Here is a 20,463-nt window from a genome sequence, read left to right as displayed (position 1 = left end):
TCCCTTGCTTTTGGCGCGAGCTCTAATTATCAAGGTCAGAAAAACCCAGCAGGAAATAACAGGCTTTTTTTTTTCCTTTAAAAAAATATTTTTGTCACATTGCAGCATGATGGACACATGCTAGACACAAGATGTTATATTATTTAAAACAGTTATTACCCATGACAAACCTAAATGTTCCACTTTCTCTTTTCAGTGCGTCTCCATGACAGCATATCAGAAGAAGGGTTTCACTACCTCATATTTGACCTGTGAGTAACTGCACGTTTTCTAGTAAAAATACAATTTATTGCATCTTTATTTAGCATTTTGTGTTGGACTGAGGAAGAAACTATCTACAACTTGTATACTGCTGTTAAAAGTACATCCCTTTGAGCATGATGGATTGGAGCCTATTAAAACAGTAGTGGATAGTTAGCGGTGGCACCTGATGTTAATGGGAAACATTCTGAGAGGCATACGAACATTTAAAATTGACAGGCAGGAAAAGACCAGCTGGTCCATCAAGCCTGCCCCACACCTCATGATGGAGAAGAAGAAAATGATAGACCTGTTAAATGAGTACTTCGTATCCATTTTCACAGTGGAGAAGGAGGACAGAATACCAGCGGTGCAAGGGAGCCGAAAAATAAGTCAAGGGGAGGTACTTAGTGGATTTAACATAAGTTTTAAACAGCTGTAATGGAGAAAATAACGGGACTCAAGATAGACGAATCTCAAGGACCTGATTGTTTCTACCCTTTGAGTATTAAAAGAAATAGGTGAGGAAATTGTAGATGCATTAGTCATAATTTTCCAAAGCCCTCTAGGTTCAGAAGATGTAGTCAAACTATAGCTTAATTCTATTGAGAGCCCTTTTTTTTGTAGAGCTCTGTGTTATATATAGAAACATGTAATATATACCCAGTGAGTTTGTTTTCACAAGATATATATGGATGTGGAAAGCCCATTCTAGCTCATGAATCCAGATAGAATGTAAAGTCTCCCCATCACAGCATCCAATTGTTTCATAAATGGTCCCAGGAGTTTTGCCGACCTTGGAGGTCCATTTCAGGCGTTGGTCACTCTGTGTGGAAAGAACCTCTTGACATCAGTCTGAAATTTGCTAGTTGTGCTTCCTTGCCCTACTGCCATGTTTCTCTGGATTTACGTTTCTGCATAATTTACTGTCTTATAACCTCCACGCAGTTGTCTCCCTTCCTGAAGGAAATTATAATTTTCCTGATATAATTTCAGATAAATAATAACAGATCAATCCAATCCTTGGTGTGGTGAATAAATTGTCATAATTAATGTAGTGCACCATTTCCCTTGGGCTATAGTACAGCTTTTTGAGAACAAGTTTAACATTGACTTAAGGTGGCATGCCCTAGATATTGCTTTAATTAACTGGAGTTAGACAGTAGAGAAGATTTTTTTTGTCAATCAAATGTTTGACGTGCAGAAATCCATCACCGTGCTTAAAACCCAGAATCCCATTTGCTATTTTTTATGGTCTTGTCAAACTGCACTCCTAGGCCCCTCTATTCCCCCCACCCCACTCACCTCTATTCCCCCCACCCCACTCACCTCTATTCCCCCCACCCCACTCACCTCTATTCCCCCCACCCCACTCACCTCTATTCCCCCCACCCCACTCACCTCTATTAAGAATCTTACAATTTACTTCCGTTCATTATTGTTTCCCCCAGAATGTATCACTTCACATTTCTCTGCATGGAACTGCATCTGCGGTGGAGATGGCACATTCACTGAAAGGGGACACTTGTCCTGTGCAACAGGGCATTTGTGCTTCAGCAGTGGAACTGAATATTGGATGAGACCTATAACGGGCGGTCGAGGCGAATTTCTAACCCAATAGTCTCTTGTGGTCAGGGAGAAAAGGCACTATATTGCATGCTTTTTTGTGCATTTTCTTAAAAAAGAAGTTCCTTTGATGTGGTGAAGCTGGCATTTCACAGCGTAAAAACCTGACACAAGGCATTTTATAGCACTTGGTAATTCAGGAAATAACAATCCAGCCTAGACCTATAAATTGCAGAGTACACAGGATTACTGTGTGTAACCTAATTGTCACCGATTCGTGCAAACAGAGGTCTACAGACTACATCACCGCAATTGTCTCATTTTATTTTAAATGTATTGCTCGTAGATTTACGGTATTTTTGACAGCACCTCCCAAACCCGCGACCTCTACCACCTAGAAGGACAAGGGCAGCAGGCACATGGGAACAACACCACCTGCACGTTCCCCTCCAAGTCACTCACCATCCTGACTTGGAAATATATCGCCGTTCCTTCATCATCGCTGGGTCAAAATCCTGGAACTCCCTTCCTAACAGCACTGTGGGGGAACCTTCACCACACGGACTGCAGCGGTTCAAGAAGGCGGCTCACCACCACCTTCTCGAGGGCAATTAGGGATGGGCAATAAATGCTGGCCTTGCCAGCGATGCCCACATCCCATGAATGAATTTTTAAAAAAGTATATTGGCAGCACCAACTTCTAAATATTTCTGCCCAGCCTCACTATTTTATTCCACTGTTGATCTGTCTCAGGACCACAGGATTTATATAACACATTGCTGAGAGCTGGCAAAATAAAAAATAACATTAACTTGTGAGTCAGGCAAGGCTTTTTAAGCAGACTAGTGAGGATCGGTCCAAATCAAAAACGCTACTTTTAACCAATATCCAAAAGGCCTTTGAGCTTGCAGTTTAGACCACTTTGACTTCTCAAATGTTTTCTTTATGTCAGTTTGGTCGTTTAAAGAAATCTTTTCCTTTAGTATGTGCCCAGATGTGTCTGCTTGACTTCATTGGGAACACTCTTGCCTGTGAGTCAGTCTGTTGTGGGTTCTAATCCCACTGCAGGATTTAAGCATATAATCTGGGCTGACACTCCAGTGCAGTAGCAAGTGAGTGCTGTGGTTTGGATGAAGTATTAACCTGAGGCTCCATCTTGTCTGTTCTGGTGGTTCAGTGCGATCTTAAAAAGATCTCATGACATTATTCAAAGAAGAGCAGGAAGTTCTCCTAATACCTCGACCAACAGATCCTTCCTCTATGCACATTGCCAAAACCGGATTTGACAGTCATTCGGCCCCATCGCTGCTTGTGGGATCTTGCTATGCGCACCATGGCTACCACATTTGCTTGCATAACAGTCACTGCACTTCAAAAGTAGTTAATCCTGTATGAAGTTCCTGTGACACAATCACGTGCTTTATAAATGAAAGGCTAATTCAGATGATCCAGAGAGCTACACCTCATCATGAAGCCTTAAAGGGGAAGTAAAGTCCAGTAGGTGTACATTTTGTTTAGCTCCTCTTCCAATGGCTTTTTATAAACGTATTGATGTTATTGAAAAAAAACTAATTCTTATCCAATGAAGAGTCACTATTTTTGGCCTCCTTCCTTCCAATTAACTGCACCACTGATTGGATGGACTTTCCTTCACCTTTGAGTTGAGCAGTCCTGTAAATGGCGCTGCTCAGAGTCCATTTCAAAAGGGGAAATAAACTAAAAGCACGCACAGTCGCAGGCAAGTGATTTGCAGATTTCATCCCCGCTCTAATTAACTGCAATAGCAAATGGGAAAACGGAATTAGGGACTGCTGATGCTTGCTGATAGAGCATTTGTGATTTCACACCGATGCCACTTGTAACTTTGCAACTTTACTGTAGAAACACATGCGTTTATATTGGTGGCAGAAAGCTGCTGCTCCACGACCTGCAACTCTACCTGGAGGGGAGCGGGGGGGAGGGGGGTGTCAGTGGAATGTTCATGATTACCTGTCGTGCTTCCCATCATCTGTGAGTGCAAGTCAGAGGTACGCACAACACTTACATGTCTCGCTTGGATCCATGCTTTAAGAAGTGAATGGGAGAGGTAACTGGAGCTCTGTGTTTGGAGTAGGCATGCACGCACTCAGCTTTGGCTCAGTGGTAGCACTCTCGCCTCTGAGTCAGAAGGTTGCGAGTTCAAGCCCACTCCAGAGACTTGAGTATATATTCTAGGCTGACATTTCAGTGCGGCACTGAGGGAGTGCCGTCTTTCAGATGAGACGTTAAACCGAGGCCCCATCTGCCCACTCAGGTGGACGTAAAAGATCCCAAGGCATTATTCGAAGAAGAGCAGGGGCGTTCTCCCCGGCGTCCTGGCCAAACATTTATCCCTCAACCAACAGCTGAAACAGATGAGCTGGTTATTTATTTCATTGCTGTTTGTGGGACCTTGCTGTGCGCAAATTGGCTGCCGCGTTTCCTACATTACAGCAGTGACTACACTTCAAAAGTATTTAATCGGCTGTAAAGTGCTTGGGGACATCCTGAGGTTGTGAAAGGTGCCATATAAATGCTTGCTTTCTTTTTTTTTCTTTGTTCAGACTTAATCAAGGAAAATTTCACATTTGAGCAATCCTAGTAGGAATCTGTTCACTGATGTAGCAAGAAAGACTTGTGTTTACATAACGCCTTATCCTGTCTCACAGGAACGACTCAAAGCACCGTTCATACATTAAAGCGATAAAGGGTAGATACAGAGAAACTATTTCCTGCAATGGGGAAATCCAGAACAAGGGGGACATAATCTTAAAATTAGAGCTGGGCCATTTAGGAGTGAAATCAGGAAGCACTTTTTCACACACATCTGGAATTCGCTGCACCAAAAGGCTTTGGATGCTGGGAGTCAATTGGAGCTTTCAAGACTGAGGTCGATAGATTTTTATTGGGTTAACGTTTCAAGGGATGTGTGGATGAAAGGTGGGTAAATGGAGTCTAGATACAGATCGGCCGTAATCAAATTAAATGGCAGAACAGGCTCAAGGGGCTGAATGGCCTCCTCCTGTTCCTATGCTTTGAAGGGCAGGGACTATTTATGCACTTGGCCAGCCATTTTGCGGACATTCCCACCGTTGATTCCTTTTGACCAGAAGCAGGCATTTCACCCAGTTTTTTTTTAAAAAAGGAATGTCAGGCACTAAGTTTCTAATTTGTAGTCAGATAATCGTTCTATTGAAGGTAATTTTGTCAGTAACTTCATACATTAAATGTCTAATTTGCAGAAATGAAAAAAGGCAGGGTTAGAATGGAATAGAATTAAATCACAAGAACAACTGGATCCTTTTTAAACCCAGCAAATGAGTTAATTGTTTGCCATGGACAAGAATCACAAACTCACTGCCAGTGGAATGAATAATTCAAATGCCAACAATGTTCTCCGAAATGACATTTAAATTAATCAACAGAGGAATGATGCACACTAATTTCAGTCCCATAATTTCATCATCTTGGCAGCAGGTTAACAATTTCTGCTATCATGAGAGAGTAACAATTATACCTATGTTAAGGAAATTAAGTGCGTGTTTTTTCATCATTGTCAGTTTTACCATTTTAATGTATTTTTAACTAGAGTTCCGTAATGTCAGTCGAGTAATTTAAAAGACAAAACCAGTTAATAGAGCATCACCATCCTAGTGATGATTTCATGATCATCGTGAGGTAAATTGGACCAGAATTCGTTGTCATGCAACTCTGCCCATACACTTCTTCATCACTTTGTCAGCTTAGCCCAACCTTCCCCAATCCTTCCCTATTTAACACCATCCAAATTACCCTTTGATTTTCTAAGGCCCTCTCCTCTTCCTGTGATGTTCTTTGTTATGACTTCTCTTGTGTGCAACCGAGTGTCAGCCTTGGCTCAGTGGTAGCATTCTTGCCTCTTGAGTCAGAAGGTCGTGGGTGGGTTTAAGGCTGACTCCAGAGATTTGAGCACATAATCTAGGCTCATGCAGTATTGAGAGAGTGTTCTAGGTGCTGTCTTTTGGATGAGATGTTAAACCTAGTCCTATCTGCCCTCTCATGGATGTATAAGACCTCATTGACCAATTTAAAGAGCAGGGGTGGTTCTCCCGGTGTCCTGGTCAACATTTTCCCGTCAACCTTGCTGTGGCCAAATTGGCTGCCACGTTTCCCTATGTTACAACAGTGACCACACTTCAAAAGTACTTAATTGGCTCCTAAGCGCTTTGGGACATCCTGAGGTTGTGAAAGGCACTATATAAATGCAAGTCTTTCTTCTTTCAAGAGAGTCCAGAATGATATCTAATTTGTTATCAACACTTCACACACAGTTATCTCAGTGGATGTTGATAATATGCCTAATGCCCCTAGAAACCTTATCAATAATATCTGTATTATCTATTGTAATTAATACTCTCAGCAACTTCTTATAGATTCTGATGAGTGTTCAAAAACAGCACAACAAATGGTATTTAAAGATTAATGGTCTAGTTTCATCAGCAAAGTGCAATTCAGAATGATGCTGATGATCCAAAGTAGCTCAAGTTATTTGCCATCCAAAGTCCTCCGCAGCAGTCGTTGGATCACAGCTCCATTAATAAAGTACATCCTTGTCTCACTTCCGTGATAATTTGAGCTTCTCTCGCGTTTCTTCAGCTTTGACACAACATTCACTTCAAAAATGTTCTCAGCTACCTTCCAGAAGTCTCTCGGGATTCCATTGAATCCCAATGCACTTGGTCCATGAGGAGAGACAAAGGTTTTTACAAAATCAGTGGAGTTCACATAGAGTGGCTTCCAGAACCTAATATGCCCCTCAAGTTTCTGCTCTGTTGTAATTGTGCAGTCACTACATGATCTGCTAATTCTTGTCCGCTTTTTATCTGCTGCAGCTTGCATTCTTTCCAAAATGCAGAACAAAAACTGTTTGTTGTAAATTGACTATGTCCTTCCTTAATCTAACCCTCAGCCTCCCTTCCAATCCCCCCCCACCACCCCCCTCCCCCGGCAAGGTGGTTGCACTTCTGAGGAGTACCATCTTAACAAAGCTGCATCCACGCCATTGTACCAACGCCATTGTACCAATCTTTGAGGAAAAGGGGTTCTATTGTAGTTTGCCTTTCAGATGTCTTTAAGATGTTATATTGTCCCAACCGGGCAACTTTCACAAGCTGACCAGTTAGATTCCTCTCTTTCAATCTCATTCCCTGTTGGACTCAGTCGGTAGCACCTCTCTGTCAAGCTCCACTCCACAATTTGTGCACATAATTTAGACTGACACTTCAGTGCGCTACTGAGGGAGTGCTGCACTGTCAGAGGTGCTTTCTTTCAGATGAGATATTAAACAGAGGTCCCATCTATCTGTTAATGTGAATTTGAAAGATCCCATCGCACTTAGTCAAAGGCGATCAGGGAGTTCTCTTGGTATCTGGCCAACATTCATTCCTCAAGCAACATCAGCAAAACAGATATATATCTAGTCATTTAGGATAACAACAGAACATGTTGGAAACACTCAGCAGGCTCAGCAGCATCTGTGGAGAGAGAAAAACATAGGGTTACTTTATTCCTTTAGGTCGATCTGATGCAACTTCTGTTGATGAGGCAACAGAAAAGCTTACAAAATCCTCCAAAAAAGAACAAGTCTCAAAATACCCATACATAGGTAAATACAGATGATTAAGAGATTATCATAGGTTAACGTACTGCACATCTGCAATTACGCTTGTACTTTTGTTACAGAAAGAGCTTTGAAAGATTGTACAGAGATAATTTTATTTTGATTTGGGATGAAATGGAATAATTTAACAGCAATGAGAAAATTAGGAAATTTAGTGAAAACTTGTGACATAATAGTTGGAAATCTAAAATCTGCAATAGCAGAGAACGTTTTATTTAAATGCGATGGTGCTAACTAGGCAGTCTGGTAAAGAATAAAGAGGGACAACATCATTAAAGCATTTATATATCACAGTGACAAATTGAAGCTTCACCCTTAATGGAAGCAATTTTATTTTTTCTAAGACAGGTCGATGATTTTTGCGGGGAAGGTGATGTGTCTCTGACAGTATAGTTCGTGAATGCAGGGGTTTTCGAGGTGTCAGCTTGCTCCATTGGTAGCGCTCTTGACTGAGTTCGAAGGTTGTAGGTTGCGTTCAAGGTCTTGAGCATACCATCTTGGCTGAGGCTTCAGTGGGGTCCTGAGGGCGTGCTGCATTGTCCGAGGCGGAGTCCTTCAGATGAGACGTTAAGCTGAGGCCCCATCTGGCTGCTCGAGTGGATATAAAAGACCCCATGGCACTATTTGGTGATGAGCAAAGCGTCCTCCTGGTGTCCTGGCCAATATTCATCCCTCAAACAATGCCGCCACCTAAAAAAAAAACCCGCAAGATAAGGCACTATATGAAAGCAAAATCTTCCTTTTTTGTTTTAGTCTGGCCATTTTTTGTCAAGTCCAAAAATATGTTCCCACTGTATAAAGCCACTTGGAGATTTAAATAGACAATAACCTTCTAGACAATTGTATACTAACATCCAAATACATGGGAATTTAAGTCGTATGAGTTATCCAAATATACTCCTGAATATTCAGTTATGAAGCCTTGTTTCCCGGGGGCCTAACTGCGCATATGTTGTATGTCCAGTTCCTGGGCAATCAATATATGTATGTCTTATGCACACACCTGATATATGCTTAAGTAATTGACTGAGCGTATTGCCCACTCAGGTCTCCAAGGGGATACAAAAGGCCTACTAGTACTTTTATCCACATTAAGTGATAAATGATGGCACTCCAGCCAATTAACCATTGCCATCATTTCTTTGGATAATGTTCCAGTTATGTCATAAATGGGAGATGATTTATCTAATAAAACTCGATAGTCAGCATTTCTAAATACCCTTGCATACTCCACACCAAGTCGGTGATTTAGAGAGAATCGAAAGGAGAGATCAAAGAACGGAACGCTGCAGTTGTAGGAACCAAAACCAAGCTTTAGTCAAGATTCAAATTCGAGCCCCCTACGGATCTCTCAAACAGCCATCACATGCTACCTCACCCCCAGCACAACTGTATGTTCAACCCAAGTCCCTGATCAAAGAATGAAGTTAGCTTTGTCATTGAACACCGCAGTATGTGCAGAACTCGAGGCTTGTGCAAATAAAAATGATTGTGCACCCTGGGACTTTTCTGACAGAAGTTTTTTAAGATTACAAAAGACTTCATTAAATTGCAAACCACTCAGCCTGTATGCACAGAATTCCAGAGCCAGGAGCATAGTGTCAAGATAAGAAAAGCTAAGGTAAAAATGCAATTCAGACAATTTTCTTTCGCAAAAGCGCGATCAGCAGATGGAACAAACTGCTTGCATAGCAGTTGAACAGAAAACTTCATTAGGGTACAAAAAGACAATAGACAAATTCCTGGCATCTGAAGGGATTCATGGTTATGTAACAGTATAAATGATATAGGCCAACTGCTGACGATGTTCGCAGATTACTGCTTAAGAAGCTCGTAATGATATTCCTCTGTCAGACAAAGGTGTTGACCGTTTTAAATAAACAGGTTGGGGTTGTCAACTCTATTCCTGGAGATTTCATCACTGACTACGCTGACGATACAAAGCTAGGTGGGAAAGTAAGCTGTGAGGAGGACACAAAGAGTCTGCAATGGGATGTAGACAGATTAAGTAAATGGGCAAGAAGGTGGCAGATGGAGTATAATGTGGGGAAATGTGTGGTTATTCACTATGGTAGGAAGAATAGAAAAACAGAATATTTTTTCAATGGTGAGAAACTATTAAATGTTGGTGTTCAGAGAGACTTGGGTGTCCTCGTACCAGAAACACACAAAGTTAGTATGCAGGTACAGCAGGCAATTCGGAAAGCAAATGGCAAAATGGCATGTTGGCCTTTATTGCAAGGGGGTTGGAGTACAAGAGTAAAGAAGTCTCACTACAGTTGTACAGGGCATTAGTGAGACCTCACCTGGAGTACTGCATACAGTTTTGGTCTCCTTATCTAAGGAAGGATGTACTTGCCTTAGAAGCGGTGCAATGAAGGTTCACTAGATTAATTCCTGGGATGAGAGGGTTGTCCTATGAAGAGAGTTTGAGTAGAATGGGCCTATACTTTCTGTAGCTTAGAAGAATGAGAGGTGATCTCATTGAAACATACAAGTTTCTGAGGGGGCTTGACAGGGTAGATGCTGAGAGATTGTTTCCCCTGGCTGGAGAGTCCAGAACCAGGGGGCATAATCGCAGGATAAGGGGTCGGCCATTCAAGACTGAGATGAGGAGGAATTTCTTCACACAGAGGGTTGCGAATCTTTGGAATTCTCTACCTTAGAGGGCTGTGGATGCTGAGTCATTGAATATATTCAAGGCTGAGATGGATAGATTTTTGGACTCGAAGGGAATCAAGGGATTTGGGGATCGGGCGGGAAAGTGGAGCTGAGGTCGAAGATCAGCCATGATCTGATTGAATGGCGGAGCAGGCTCGAGGGACCGTATGGCCTACTCCTGCTCCTATTTCTTATGTTCTTATCACGTGACCTCCTGCCTCCAACCCCTCCGCCCCCACACTCCCGCCATTGGTCACCCGACATGTCCATCCACACGATGCACCGCCTTTTGACGCCAATCGGAAAGTGAATAGACTCTTCGTTACCCGATTGGATGATTCTTGACTGTCTAAACAGCCTTTTTTCCCATATATTTTTATAACTAAAACAAAAGTGTTCAAAGAGAATTTTTAAAAAACACTTTTTTTTAACACCCCTATGATTTTTCTCCTGGGCGTTGTTCGCAACGGTGTCCTGTAGATTAGTCTTTAATTCCTGGAGACTTGGGTTGGCAACCCTAAAACAGGTTAACGTCAGCATTAAATAGCGGTCAAGGTAATGTCACGTGAACATGTGAAGCCCCTGCCCCCAAGTGCAGTTTCTAGACTATTGGAGATATCTGAACAGGGATCATTGGATGGGCCAGGTAGAATGGACTGGTGGTCTTCCATTGCCAGAAACATGTTAGTAATAAGTACCACATAACCTGCGTCACAGCGTGTATTCATGCCATAAGGTGCCATGAGGAAGAACGAACTTGTATTTATATAGCCTCTTTCACAACTTCAGGACGGCCCTGAATACTTAACAGCCGATTAAGTACTTTTTGAAGTGCAGTCACTGTTCTAATGTAGGAAACACGGCAGCCAATTTGTGCACAGCAAGATTCCTCAAACAGCAATGTGATAATGACCAGATAATCTGTTTTCAGTGATGTTGATTGAGGGATAAATATTGGCCAGGACACCGGGGAGAACTCCCCTGCTCCTCTTCGAAATAGTGCCATGGGATCTTTTTGCGTCCATCTGGGAGGGCAGACGGGGCTTTGGTGTAACGTCTCATCCGAAAGATGGCACCTCCGACAGTGCAGCACTCTCTCAGTACTGCAGTACTGGAGTGTCAGCCGAGATCTTTGTGCTCAAGTCTCTGGAGTGGGACTTGAACACAGAACCCGGAACCTTCTGATTCAGAGGCTACTAACTGAGCTACAGCTGACATCTCAGGAGACTTGTGAACGTCGCACAATCTGCATTCCCCCACTGAAAAAAAATTAAAATAAATATTAAAAGATGGCTGATCGACTTAAATAACTCCGTTTTAGAAAAGAATCATGACATCTGAAAAGATAGGAATAGAGCTACAGATTTACTAAAAATTATTAAAATGTAATTCCTGTCTCAGAATATTATGATATATTGGGTCAATTTTAAAAAAATAGATCCTGAAAAACCACCCAAACTATAGCTTATTAAAGGCATGATGAATCGGTTCAATCAATTCAGTGGGAACTCTTTAGATGGAGGGAAGATACTACTTGTCAGATCATCTACCATTAATAATTCATACATTAATAATTCATATTCGATTTTATGACTGCACTCAATTATTTCGGGAAATTACTGGCAATCGGGAGATGGGCTGATAATTACCCAATTCATGTAGACCCAGGTCATAATCTCTCAAGGTACAGATGCACTTGATCAAAAATGAGTCCAATCACAGCCTGATAAGAAATTGTTTTGAAGCAATACTTAAGAAATCTAAATAATCTATAGTTGGTGGCTGATTTGATGGGCAAGTGTCGGCCAAAGTCATGGGGCTGTTGCAGGGTAATTTACTACAATCATGATCAGTTGGCAGGCGATATTTTTCGTTCAGCCTTGGTCAGTTTGTCCACCTTCCTCAGCATTTCAGTTCTAACCAGCAGCGAGATAGGTGTCAGCAGTGGTTCAGTAGGTAGCACTCTCACCTCTGAGTCCCACTTCAGAGACTTGAGCACATAATCCAGGCTGACACTCCAGTGCAGTACTGAGGGAGTGCTGCACTGTCGGAGGTGCCGTCTTTCAGATGAGATGTTAAACGGAGGCTCCGTTTGCCCTCTCAGTTGGACGTATAAGTTCCCGTGGTACTATTGGAAGAAGGGCAGGGGACTTCTCCCGGTGCTCTGGCCGATATTTATCCCTCCTCTAGAAACAGATTATCTGGTCATTTATTTCATTGCTGTTTGTGGGAGCTTGCTGTGCGCGAATTGGCTGCCGTGTTTCCTACATTAAAACAGTGACTACACTTCAAAAGTACTTCATTAGCTGTAAAGCGCTTTGGGACATCCTGAGGCCATGAAAGGCGCTATAGAAATGCAAGTTCTTTTAAAATCGCAGCGTTGTCACTCTTAGCTAAGAGTAAGGGAAGATTTCCAGCTTGTTACCGCAACAGCCATTCGCACAGTGCGCACAGACTGAACTCATCGACACGGAGATTGAATCATTGATGCCGGTCAGCGGAGCAGAGCGTTGGCCGACTGTTCTGTTAATTGGCTGGAAACGTCCTTCACTCCTTGGTGGGCTGAGAGGCAGCCAGTTGCACCTTAAAACAGCCTAAATCAGATTGAGTCGGAACGCTGACAGGGTGCGTTGTGCTGTACGGTGAGAGTTGCACCAGGACAAATCGCTTGCCCTGTCTCTAGTCACTGATCCATTCTTTTCTTAATTATTAATAGATGACTTTGAAGCCTATCTCCCTCACCCGCCACCCCCCACAAAAAAAAACGCAGGGTCAGTTGTGAGCAGAATGGTGAAATTCTGGAGCAGGATTAAATTTAATCCCACTGTATAAAAAACATTAAAAGATATATCAGCTAATGTAGGTTTGCTGCACTTGTGGTTATTGATGTTAATATGGTTCAGTGTAGCCATGGGATCTGTTAGAATTTTCCAGAAGGCTTAATATTTTGAGTTTCAAGCTGTTCAGTATTTTTCTCTTTAAAAAAAAATATTGATTTTCTCTCCTGCAAAATGTAGGACAAAGTTCTATTTTGATGAGGAATTTGTTTGAAAATGTCAAATAGTTTCAACTCACTGAAGCAGGTAATTGTACACCATGTAGAAAGTTCTCAGCTTCATCTTTTAAAATTATTTTTTCAACCCTTTCCTCCCCCTCCTCACCACCCTCCCATTTCACATTAAAAGGATGACAAATAGCCCTGCTCCCAGGCGTCTGCCTGGTTTACTGTTGAGTTGACCTCTATTGGATACCTGAGGGGGATTCCCACATGACGTGCTTGACGTTTCTTTTTGGTTGGTTGGGGGGGGGGTGCAGTGAATTTTTATGGTACCTCGAAGGATGTTATTGACCTGAACTGGAACATTTATGCATTTTAGGCACCCAGCGGGTGAAATTTGACTTTGGCATTAGGGTGAAATGGGCACTAGCGAATCGGCAGCCCGATTTACCCCCCCGTTCGAATTTCTTTTCCACTGAGTTCAGGGTGTAAAACGGCCGGCTGATTCACTACCTTCCATTATCAGGTCACCACAGACAGCCCTGATCCTGCCCTCGCTCAATGTCCGCACCCAGGAGTTGCTGGATAGCGATCAGGACTGGGAAGCCCTGGCCGGTTTTCCTCTCGCTGACCTGGCCACTGAGGCCAGTTGAAGCACTTAGTCTAAGATCAGCAAACTCAGTACAGTTTGGGAGGGAGTCAAACCTGAGACTCTCTCCTGGTCTGCTTGGCTCAGCTGCTCGCTGGATGAACTTGCTGGGATAGACTTTCAACTTGCTGCCCAAGTGGAAAACTGGCGTTATGGGTTGTTATGGAAAGTGCCTGACTTTCATTTCCACCGGTTTCTCTTAATGGGTTTCTGTGACGTGCGGTCAATCCGCGACGCCCGGGTGACAAGTTGACAAGCTGTGTCTTGGAGAAAAAGCCAATAAATCTGAAACAAGAGCCATTTCATAAGATACTTTTTATATTAAATGTTTCATTGCAGTTCTGGGAAAGTAGGCTTCAACCATAGACCCATCACCACAGTATGCTGGCTCTCCAATTTGTGTCTATTGCTGCCTTTAAAAAAAATCTTACCTTTTAAGAGGTATGAGGAGGCCAACAGCATGTGAAAATGTGCTTCTCCGTTGCTGTTGGGTTTGTTCTCCGCCTTATACCAGAGAGCACTGTTAATTACGGAAGAACTGTACTTCTGTCAGCATGAAAGAGCCTGGAGATGGGACACCAGACATTCTCTTGATTCTGTAGCTCATCCAGGTCCATGAATTTGCTAGTTGGGGTTTGTACAATGTAGCTACTTCCTTTTTTCGCAGTTCCTTTCTCCTCAGTTCCTCTTCCTTTGTTCTCCTTTCAATTTCCCCCTTTCAGCACATCCAATACTCAAATGGACTGACTTGCAATCGCCATTTGCATGGAGACAGGTTTAGCCACAAGTGGCCCTTGTTGCTGTATAATTTTGCTTTAGTGTAACTTGTTTACAGTTCAAATGTAGGATTTTTTTTTTAGTCAGTGTGAAAACAGTTACGGCGATGCTATTTGTGTACTTTTAGTTTTTAAATTGTAAAAAAGCACAGAAAGGCTTTGTGAATGACCTGGGATTCTCAGTAAATAAAAAGCTGTGGACATTTATTCCAGGAAGTGATTACAAGCCAGTAATCTAAAGAAGGAGATCAGATGATGTCAAACCACAAGTGAAGCTTAAACTGCTTAGAATGGTTATTTGTAAACTAAAATGAGTTCACAACCTTGAACTTAGTCCAGGGCATTTTTGTTTGTGAATTTTTGTGATCACAATGAGATATGTCAGTCGGCTCGACAAAGGAACAGGCTGAGGCTTTTATAGAATCATAGAAGTTTACAACATGGAAACAGGCCCTTCGGCCCAACATGTCCATGTCGCCCAGTTTATACCACTAAGCTAGTCCCAATTGTGCCTGCACTTGGCCCATATCCCTCTATACCCATCTTACCCATGAAACTGTCGAAATGCTTTTTAAAAGACAAAATTGTACCCGCCTCTAGTACTGCCTCTGGCAGCTCGTTCCAGACACTCACCACCCTTTGAGTGAAAAAATTGCCCCTCTGGACCCTTTTGTATCTCTCCCCTCTCACCTTAAATCTATGCCCCCTCGTTATAGACTCCCCTACCTTTGGGAAAAGATTTTGACTATCTACCTTATCTATGCCCCTCATTATTTTATAGACTTCTATGAGATCACCCCTTAACCTCCTACTCTCCAGGGAAAAAAGTCTCCCTATAAGTCAAACCATCAAGTCCCGGTAGCATCCTAGTAAATCTTTTCTGCACTCTTTCTAGTTTAATAATATCCTTTCTATAATAGGGTGACCAGAACTGTACACAGTATTCCAAGTGTGGCCTTACTAATGTCTTGTACAACTTCAACAAGACATCCCAACTCCTGTATTCAATGTTCTGACCAATGAAACCAAGCATGCCGAATGCCTTCTTCACCACCCTATCCACCTGTGACTCCACTTTCAAGGAGCAATCACTAGAAAAGAGAAGACTGAGGCGTGACCTGATAGAGGTCTTTAAGATTATGAAAGGATTTGATAGGGTAGACGTAGAGAAGATGTTTCCACTTGTGAGGGAGGCCAAAACTAGGGGCCATAAATATATAGTCACCAATAAATCCAGTAGGGAATTCAGGAGAAACACCTTTACCCAAAGAATGGTGAGAATGTGGAACTCTCTACCACAAGGAGTAGCTGAAGCGAATAGCATTGATGCATTTCAGGGGAAGCTAGATAAACACATGAGAGAAAGGAGTAGAAGGGTATGGTGATAGGGTGAGATGAAGAGGGGTGGGAGGAGGCTCGTCTGGAGCATAAATGCCAGTATAGACCATTTGGGCCAAATGGCCTGTTTCTGTGCTGTAGGCTCTGTAATTCTATGTAAGGAACACTCCCTGCTGACGACTGCCCCATGATAACTGCATCAATGTGACATCTTGCATTTCCTACACTAACTGTCATCAAGATTGCCTTTCTACGCAAATTACAGGCAGTTTTTTGATGTGGACCCACACCTTCCAAGAACTGCAAGGAGATCAACTACCTTGTTCACATAATGATACTCACAAATACAAGAAAGGGGAGATTTTCATCCTGTTAGTTTGGGTTAGTCACTGAGGTGAAAAGGACACTATCTAGCCTGTTGCACCACCCATCCCCCTCCATCTCTATGGGGAACCAGTGGAGGCCACATGGCCCGGAACAGGAATTAACTCACCATGTGGGGAATTACAGTTGCTAACCACTATTCAACCACTCAGTGCTAACGATCATCTTGAAGTACCAGAGTACTGCCTCAGTGTGCCACAAACTTCTGGCAGAGCACTCTTGACCAGAGTCAGGGCCAAGCAAGCAAATCATACACTCTCCAACCAGAACTGTCTTCACTTAATTCAAATATGATGTGGAGATGCCGGTGATGGACTGGGGTGGACAAATGTAAGGAATCTTACAACACCAGGTTATAGTCCAACAAATTTATTTTAAAATCACAAGCTTTCGGAGATTATCCCCTTCGTCAGGTGAATGAGTGAAAAGGTTCTCAAATCGCATATCTTATACTAGGCTGGGACAGCATCACACCAATCAAAAGGTGTCGTTGTTGTTCAAACAGGCCAGTCACGGAGAACAGCACGTCCCAGTACACTGGATATACATTGTGTCAATTACACAGACAGACAGAAAGAAACCCAAATGGCAGAGAGAGAGAGAATATTAAAAACATAACTTTTTTTTCCCTTTTTGCTGGTGGGGTAATGTGTAGCGTGACATGAACCCAAGATCCCGGCTGAGGCCGTCCTCATGGGTGCGGAACTTGGCTATCAACTTCTGCTTGACGATTTTGCGTTGTCGTGTGTCTCGAAGGCCGCCTTGGAGAACGCTTACCCGAAGATCGGTGGCTGAATGTCCTTGACTGCTAAAGTGTTCCCCGACAGACACCCAACCTCAAACAGACCATCGTTCGCAGCAAGTTTCCCAGTTTTCAGGAGAACAGCGTCCACGACACCACACAACCCTGCCACGGCAACCTCTGCAAGACATGCCAGATCATCGACACAGATACCACCATCACACGAGAGGACACCGCCCACCAGGTACATGGTTCATACTCCTGTGACTCGGCCAACGTTGTCTACCTCATACATTGCAGGAAAGGATGCCCCAGAGCATGGTACATTGGCGAGACCATGCAGACACTGCGACAACGGATGAACAGACACCGCGCAACAATCGCCAGACAGGAGGGTTCCCTCCCAGTCGGGGAACACTTTAGCAGTCAGGGACATTCAGCCACCGATCTTCGGGTAAGCGTTCTCCAAGGCGGCCTTCGAGACACACGACAACGCAAATTCGACGAGCAGAAGTTGATAGCCAAGTTCCGCACCCATGAGGACGGCCTCATCCGGGATCTTGGGTTCATGTCACGCCACCAGCAAAAGGGGAAAAAAAGTTATGTTTTTAATATTCTCTCTCTCTGCCAGTTGGGTTTCTTTCTGTCTGTCTGTGTAATTGACACAATGTATATCCAGTGTACTGGGACATGCTGTTCTCCGTGACTGGCCTGTTTGAACAACAACGACACCTTTTGATTGGTGTGATGCTGTCCCAGCCTAGCATAAGATATGCGATTTGAGAACCTTTTCACTCATTCACCTGACGAAGGGGATAATCTCCGAAAGCTTGTGATTTTAAAATAAATTTGTTGAACTATAACCTGGTGTTGTAAGATTCCTTACATTAATTCAAATATGGTTGTAATCACATCTCCTCTGTGGTCCAGATGCCATTTCAAGCACTTAAAGAGTAAAGTGTAAGCACTTTTCGAAGAACTGCCTCAGCCAAAAATGTCTTGAGTTGTGTTTAACCAAGTCCAGACTCTTCTGGTCTCTTGTAGCAGACAACTTGTTCATGAGGTCAGCATTTCCATGTGGAATTGTTTCTTGGTACGTATTGTAGCATAATAGCCAACAGCTGGAAGAACTGAGCAGTCTGAAGGAATGGCAGTACAGGCACACTATAAATCTTTTTATATATGTACATGTAGTCATAAAAATTACTTCAAAGGCAGCGTTTTGTTTTTCCATTTTGTGCACTTTCCACACTGATTTTACAGCACACAGATTGTTAAATTAGGTTTAGTATAAGAATGAACTGAAAGTGGAAACAGTTTAATGGCCTTGACTGAGAAGGTGCCTACAATTAGCTTCCCCTGAACTAGATTAGTTTTTAAGAGTAAAATAGATACCCAATCAATGCTTTCTACTCTTTTGATATAAAGAAGGGTTTTTTTTCTCTTAAGGGTATTTACTCCAACTCTTTTCTCTCCAATCTGCTGCTGCAGGATGCAAGATTAGATAAGTCATCTGAGCTTAGTTTGATTTAGTTCTCAAGGCAGGGAGAGACTTTGAAGAACCTTTCCTGAGGAGATTAAATGAATGGGGTGGAGGTCCCATGATGGACTAAATTGTATTTGATCTTTGGAATGGTAGACTTGGTGGAGCCAAATAAATGCAGGACAATGGGACTTGAACGTAAAGTGGGAAAAGGCAAGTTGAGGACTGGTGTCAGGAAGCACTTCTTCACACAAAGAGCAGCCAATCCTGGAATAGGATAAGATATTGGAGGCAAAAGGTCTGGAATCATTTAAGAGGCAGTTGGGACCAAGAGGCGGCAGTTCAAGAAGGCGGCTCACCACCACCACCTTCTCAAGGGCAATTACGGATGGGCAATAAGTGCTGGCCTTGCCAGCGACGCCCACATCCCATGAACGAATAAAAATAAATTCTATGGAAGGATAAACTAGAAGTGACAAATGTCATCCTTTCCCTGTCCTTATGTTTGTGATCTTTCTGAAATGTCTTTCCTTATTTCATCTCTTCACCACATATCTCCAGGCCAGCGGCCACCTGTGGCCGAGAGCTGGCAGGGAATTGAACCTGCGCCCAGCCTCTCTGAGATGACGCACTTTGATCCTCCACACAGAACATAAAGAAAGAGTCGAATTGAAGGGAAGCAGTTGTCATTAGATGTGATGCATTTATTTTGAAAAGATATATAATTGCCAGAATTGTGCCTTAGAAATTGGATTCTGTAAAATAGCAATGACAGCTTGCATTTATATCGTGCCTTCAACATTGAAAAATGTCCCAAGATGGTTCACAGAGGCATGATCAAATAAAAATAGACGCTGAGCCAAAGAAGGATATATTAGGAGGAGGGACCAAAAGCTTGGTCAAAGAGATGGGTTTTAAGGAGGGTCTTAAAAAGGAGTAGGTGAAGAGACAGAGGAGTTTAGTGAGGGAATTTCAGAGCTTGGATCTACAGCCATCAATGGAGAGGTAAAGAATGGGGCTGCACAAAAGGTCAGTGTTAGAGGAACAGAGAGTTCAGGTAGTGATTGTCAGCCTGAAGGAGGTTACAGAGATGGGGAGGGGCAAGGCCATGAAGGGATTTAAACATGATGAGAATTTTAAATTGGAGGTGTTGGGGTACCAGGAGCCAATGTAGGTCAGTGAACAGGACTTGGTGCAGGATAGGATACGGACAGCAGAGTTTTCGGATGAGCTGAAGCTTATAGAGCATAAAAGATGGGAGGCTGGCCAGGAGAGCATTGGAAGAGTCAAGTCTGGAGGTGACAAAGGCATGCATGAGGGTTTCAGCAGCAGATGGGCTGAGGCACAGATGGGGGTGGGCAAAAAGCCTCTTGGAGACAACACCGTTAGCTTTTTGGATAATAGCAAATGTTGAACAGAACCCGTGTTACAAATAGCTTAGAGTAATTAGAACTGAAGTCCAAGTACCGTGGAAAATAACACAGCGTAGAGAGGTGGTATCAACTTGATTTAGTAAAACCTGTTTCTGATGTGTTTTGTGAGGGTATTTTTGTCAGTATTGATGTTCTTCCATTGTATTAATAAATTGACGAAATTGCTTTGGTTTTCACAGCTGCTAGTGCTAATTACACCTCTGCATTTCCTGCTGACATTCTCGGAGATGATATGTTGATTTGCTGCATATGTTTTTTTTATTGGATTGCAGGCTTAATAACCAAATTAACAACATTCAGATTGTAGAACCCAATACAGGCAAGAACCAGATTTGTTAGTCTTTACCACGGAACTCCCGATATCTCTGACTGATGTTATCTTTATGTATTTTCTCGTTATTCTTAATTTAATAGTATACTGTCCCAGGATCTGTGGGAGAATGCTTAAGTGGCAGCAGAGTGTTTCATGAGTGATTGTGCAGTAAGATGTGTCTCCTTTTTAAGTTCTCCTCATAA

General features: G+C 42.8%; 1 protein-coding gene across 3 annotated transcripts in view; it reads left to right on the top strand.

Moving 5' to 3' along the window:
* Nucleotides 1-20,463, top strand: part of camk2g2 (calcium/calmodulin-dependent protein kinase (CaM kinase) II gamma 2) — a 312,868-nt gene that overhangs the window by 179,835 nt on the left and 112,570 nt on the right. For all 3 annotated transcript variants that reach the window (XM_067972475.1, XM_067972474.1, XM_067972473.1), the window contains exon 4: nucleotides 197-251. In XM_067972475.1, the coding sequence (XP_067828576.1) occupies nucleotides 197-251 (55 nt within the window). The remainder of the gene's footprint in view (nucleotides 1-196; nucleotides 252-20,463) is intronic.

Source organism: Heptranchias perlo, chromosome 36 (genome assembly GCF_035084215.1).
Source record: "Heptranchias perlo isolate sHepPer1 chromosome 36, sHepPer1.hap1, whole genome shotgun sequence".
NCBI classification, from domain to species: Eukaryota; Metazoa; Chordata; class Chondrichthyes; order Hexanchiformes; family Hexanchidae; genus Heptranchias; species Heptranchias perlo.
The sequence above is the reverse complement of the archived record's forward strand: the minus strand, read 5'-3'. Positions and strand labels throughout refer to the sequence as shown.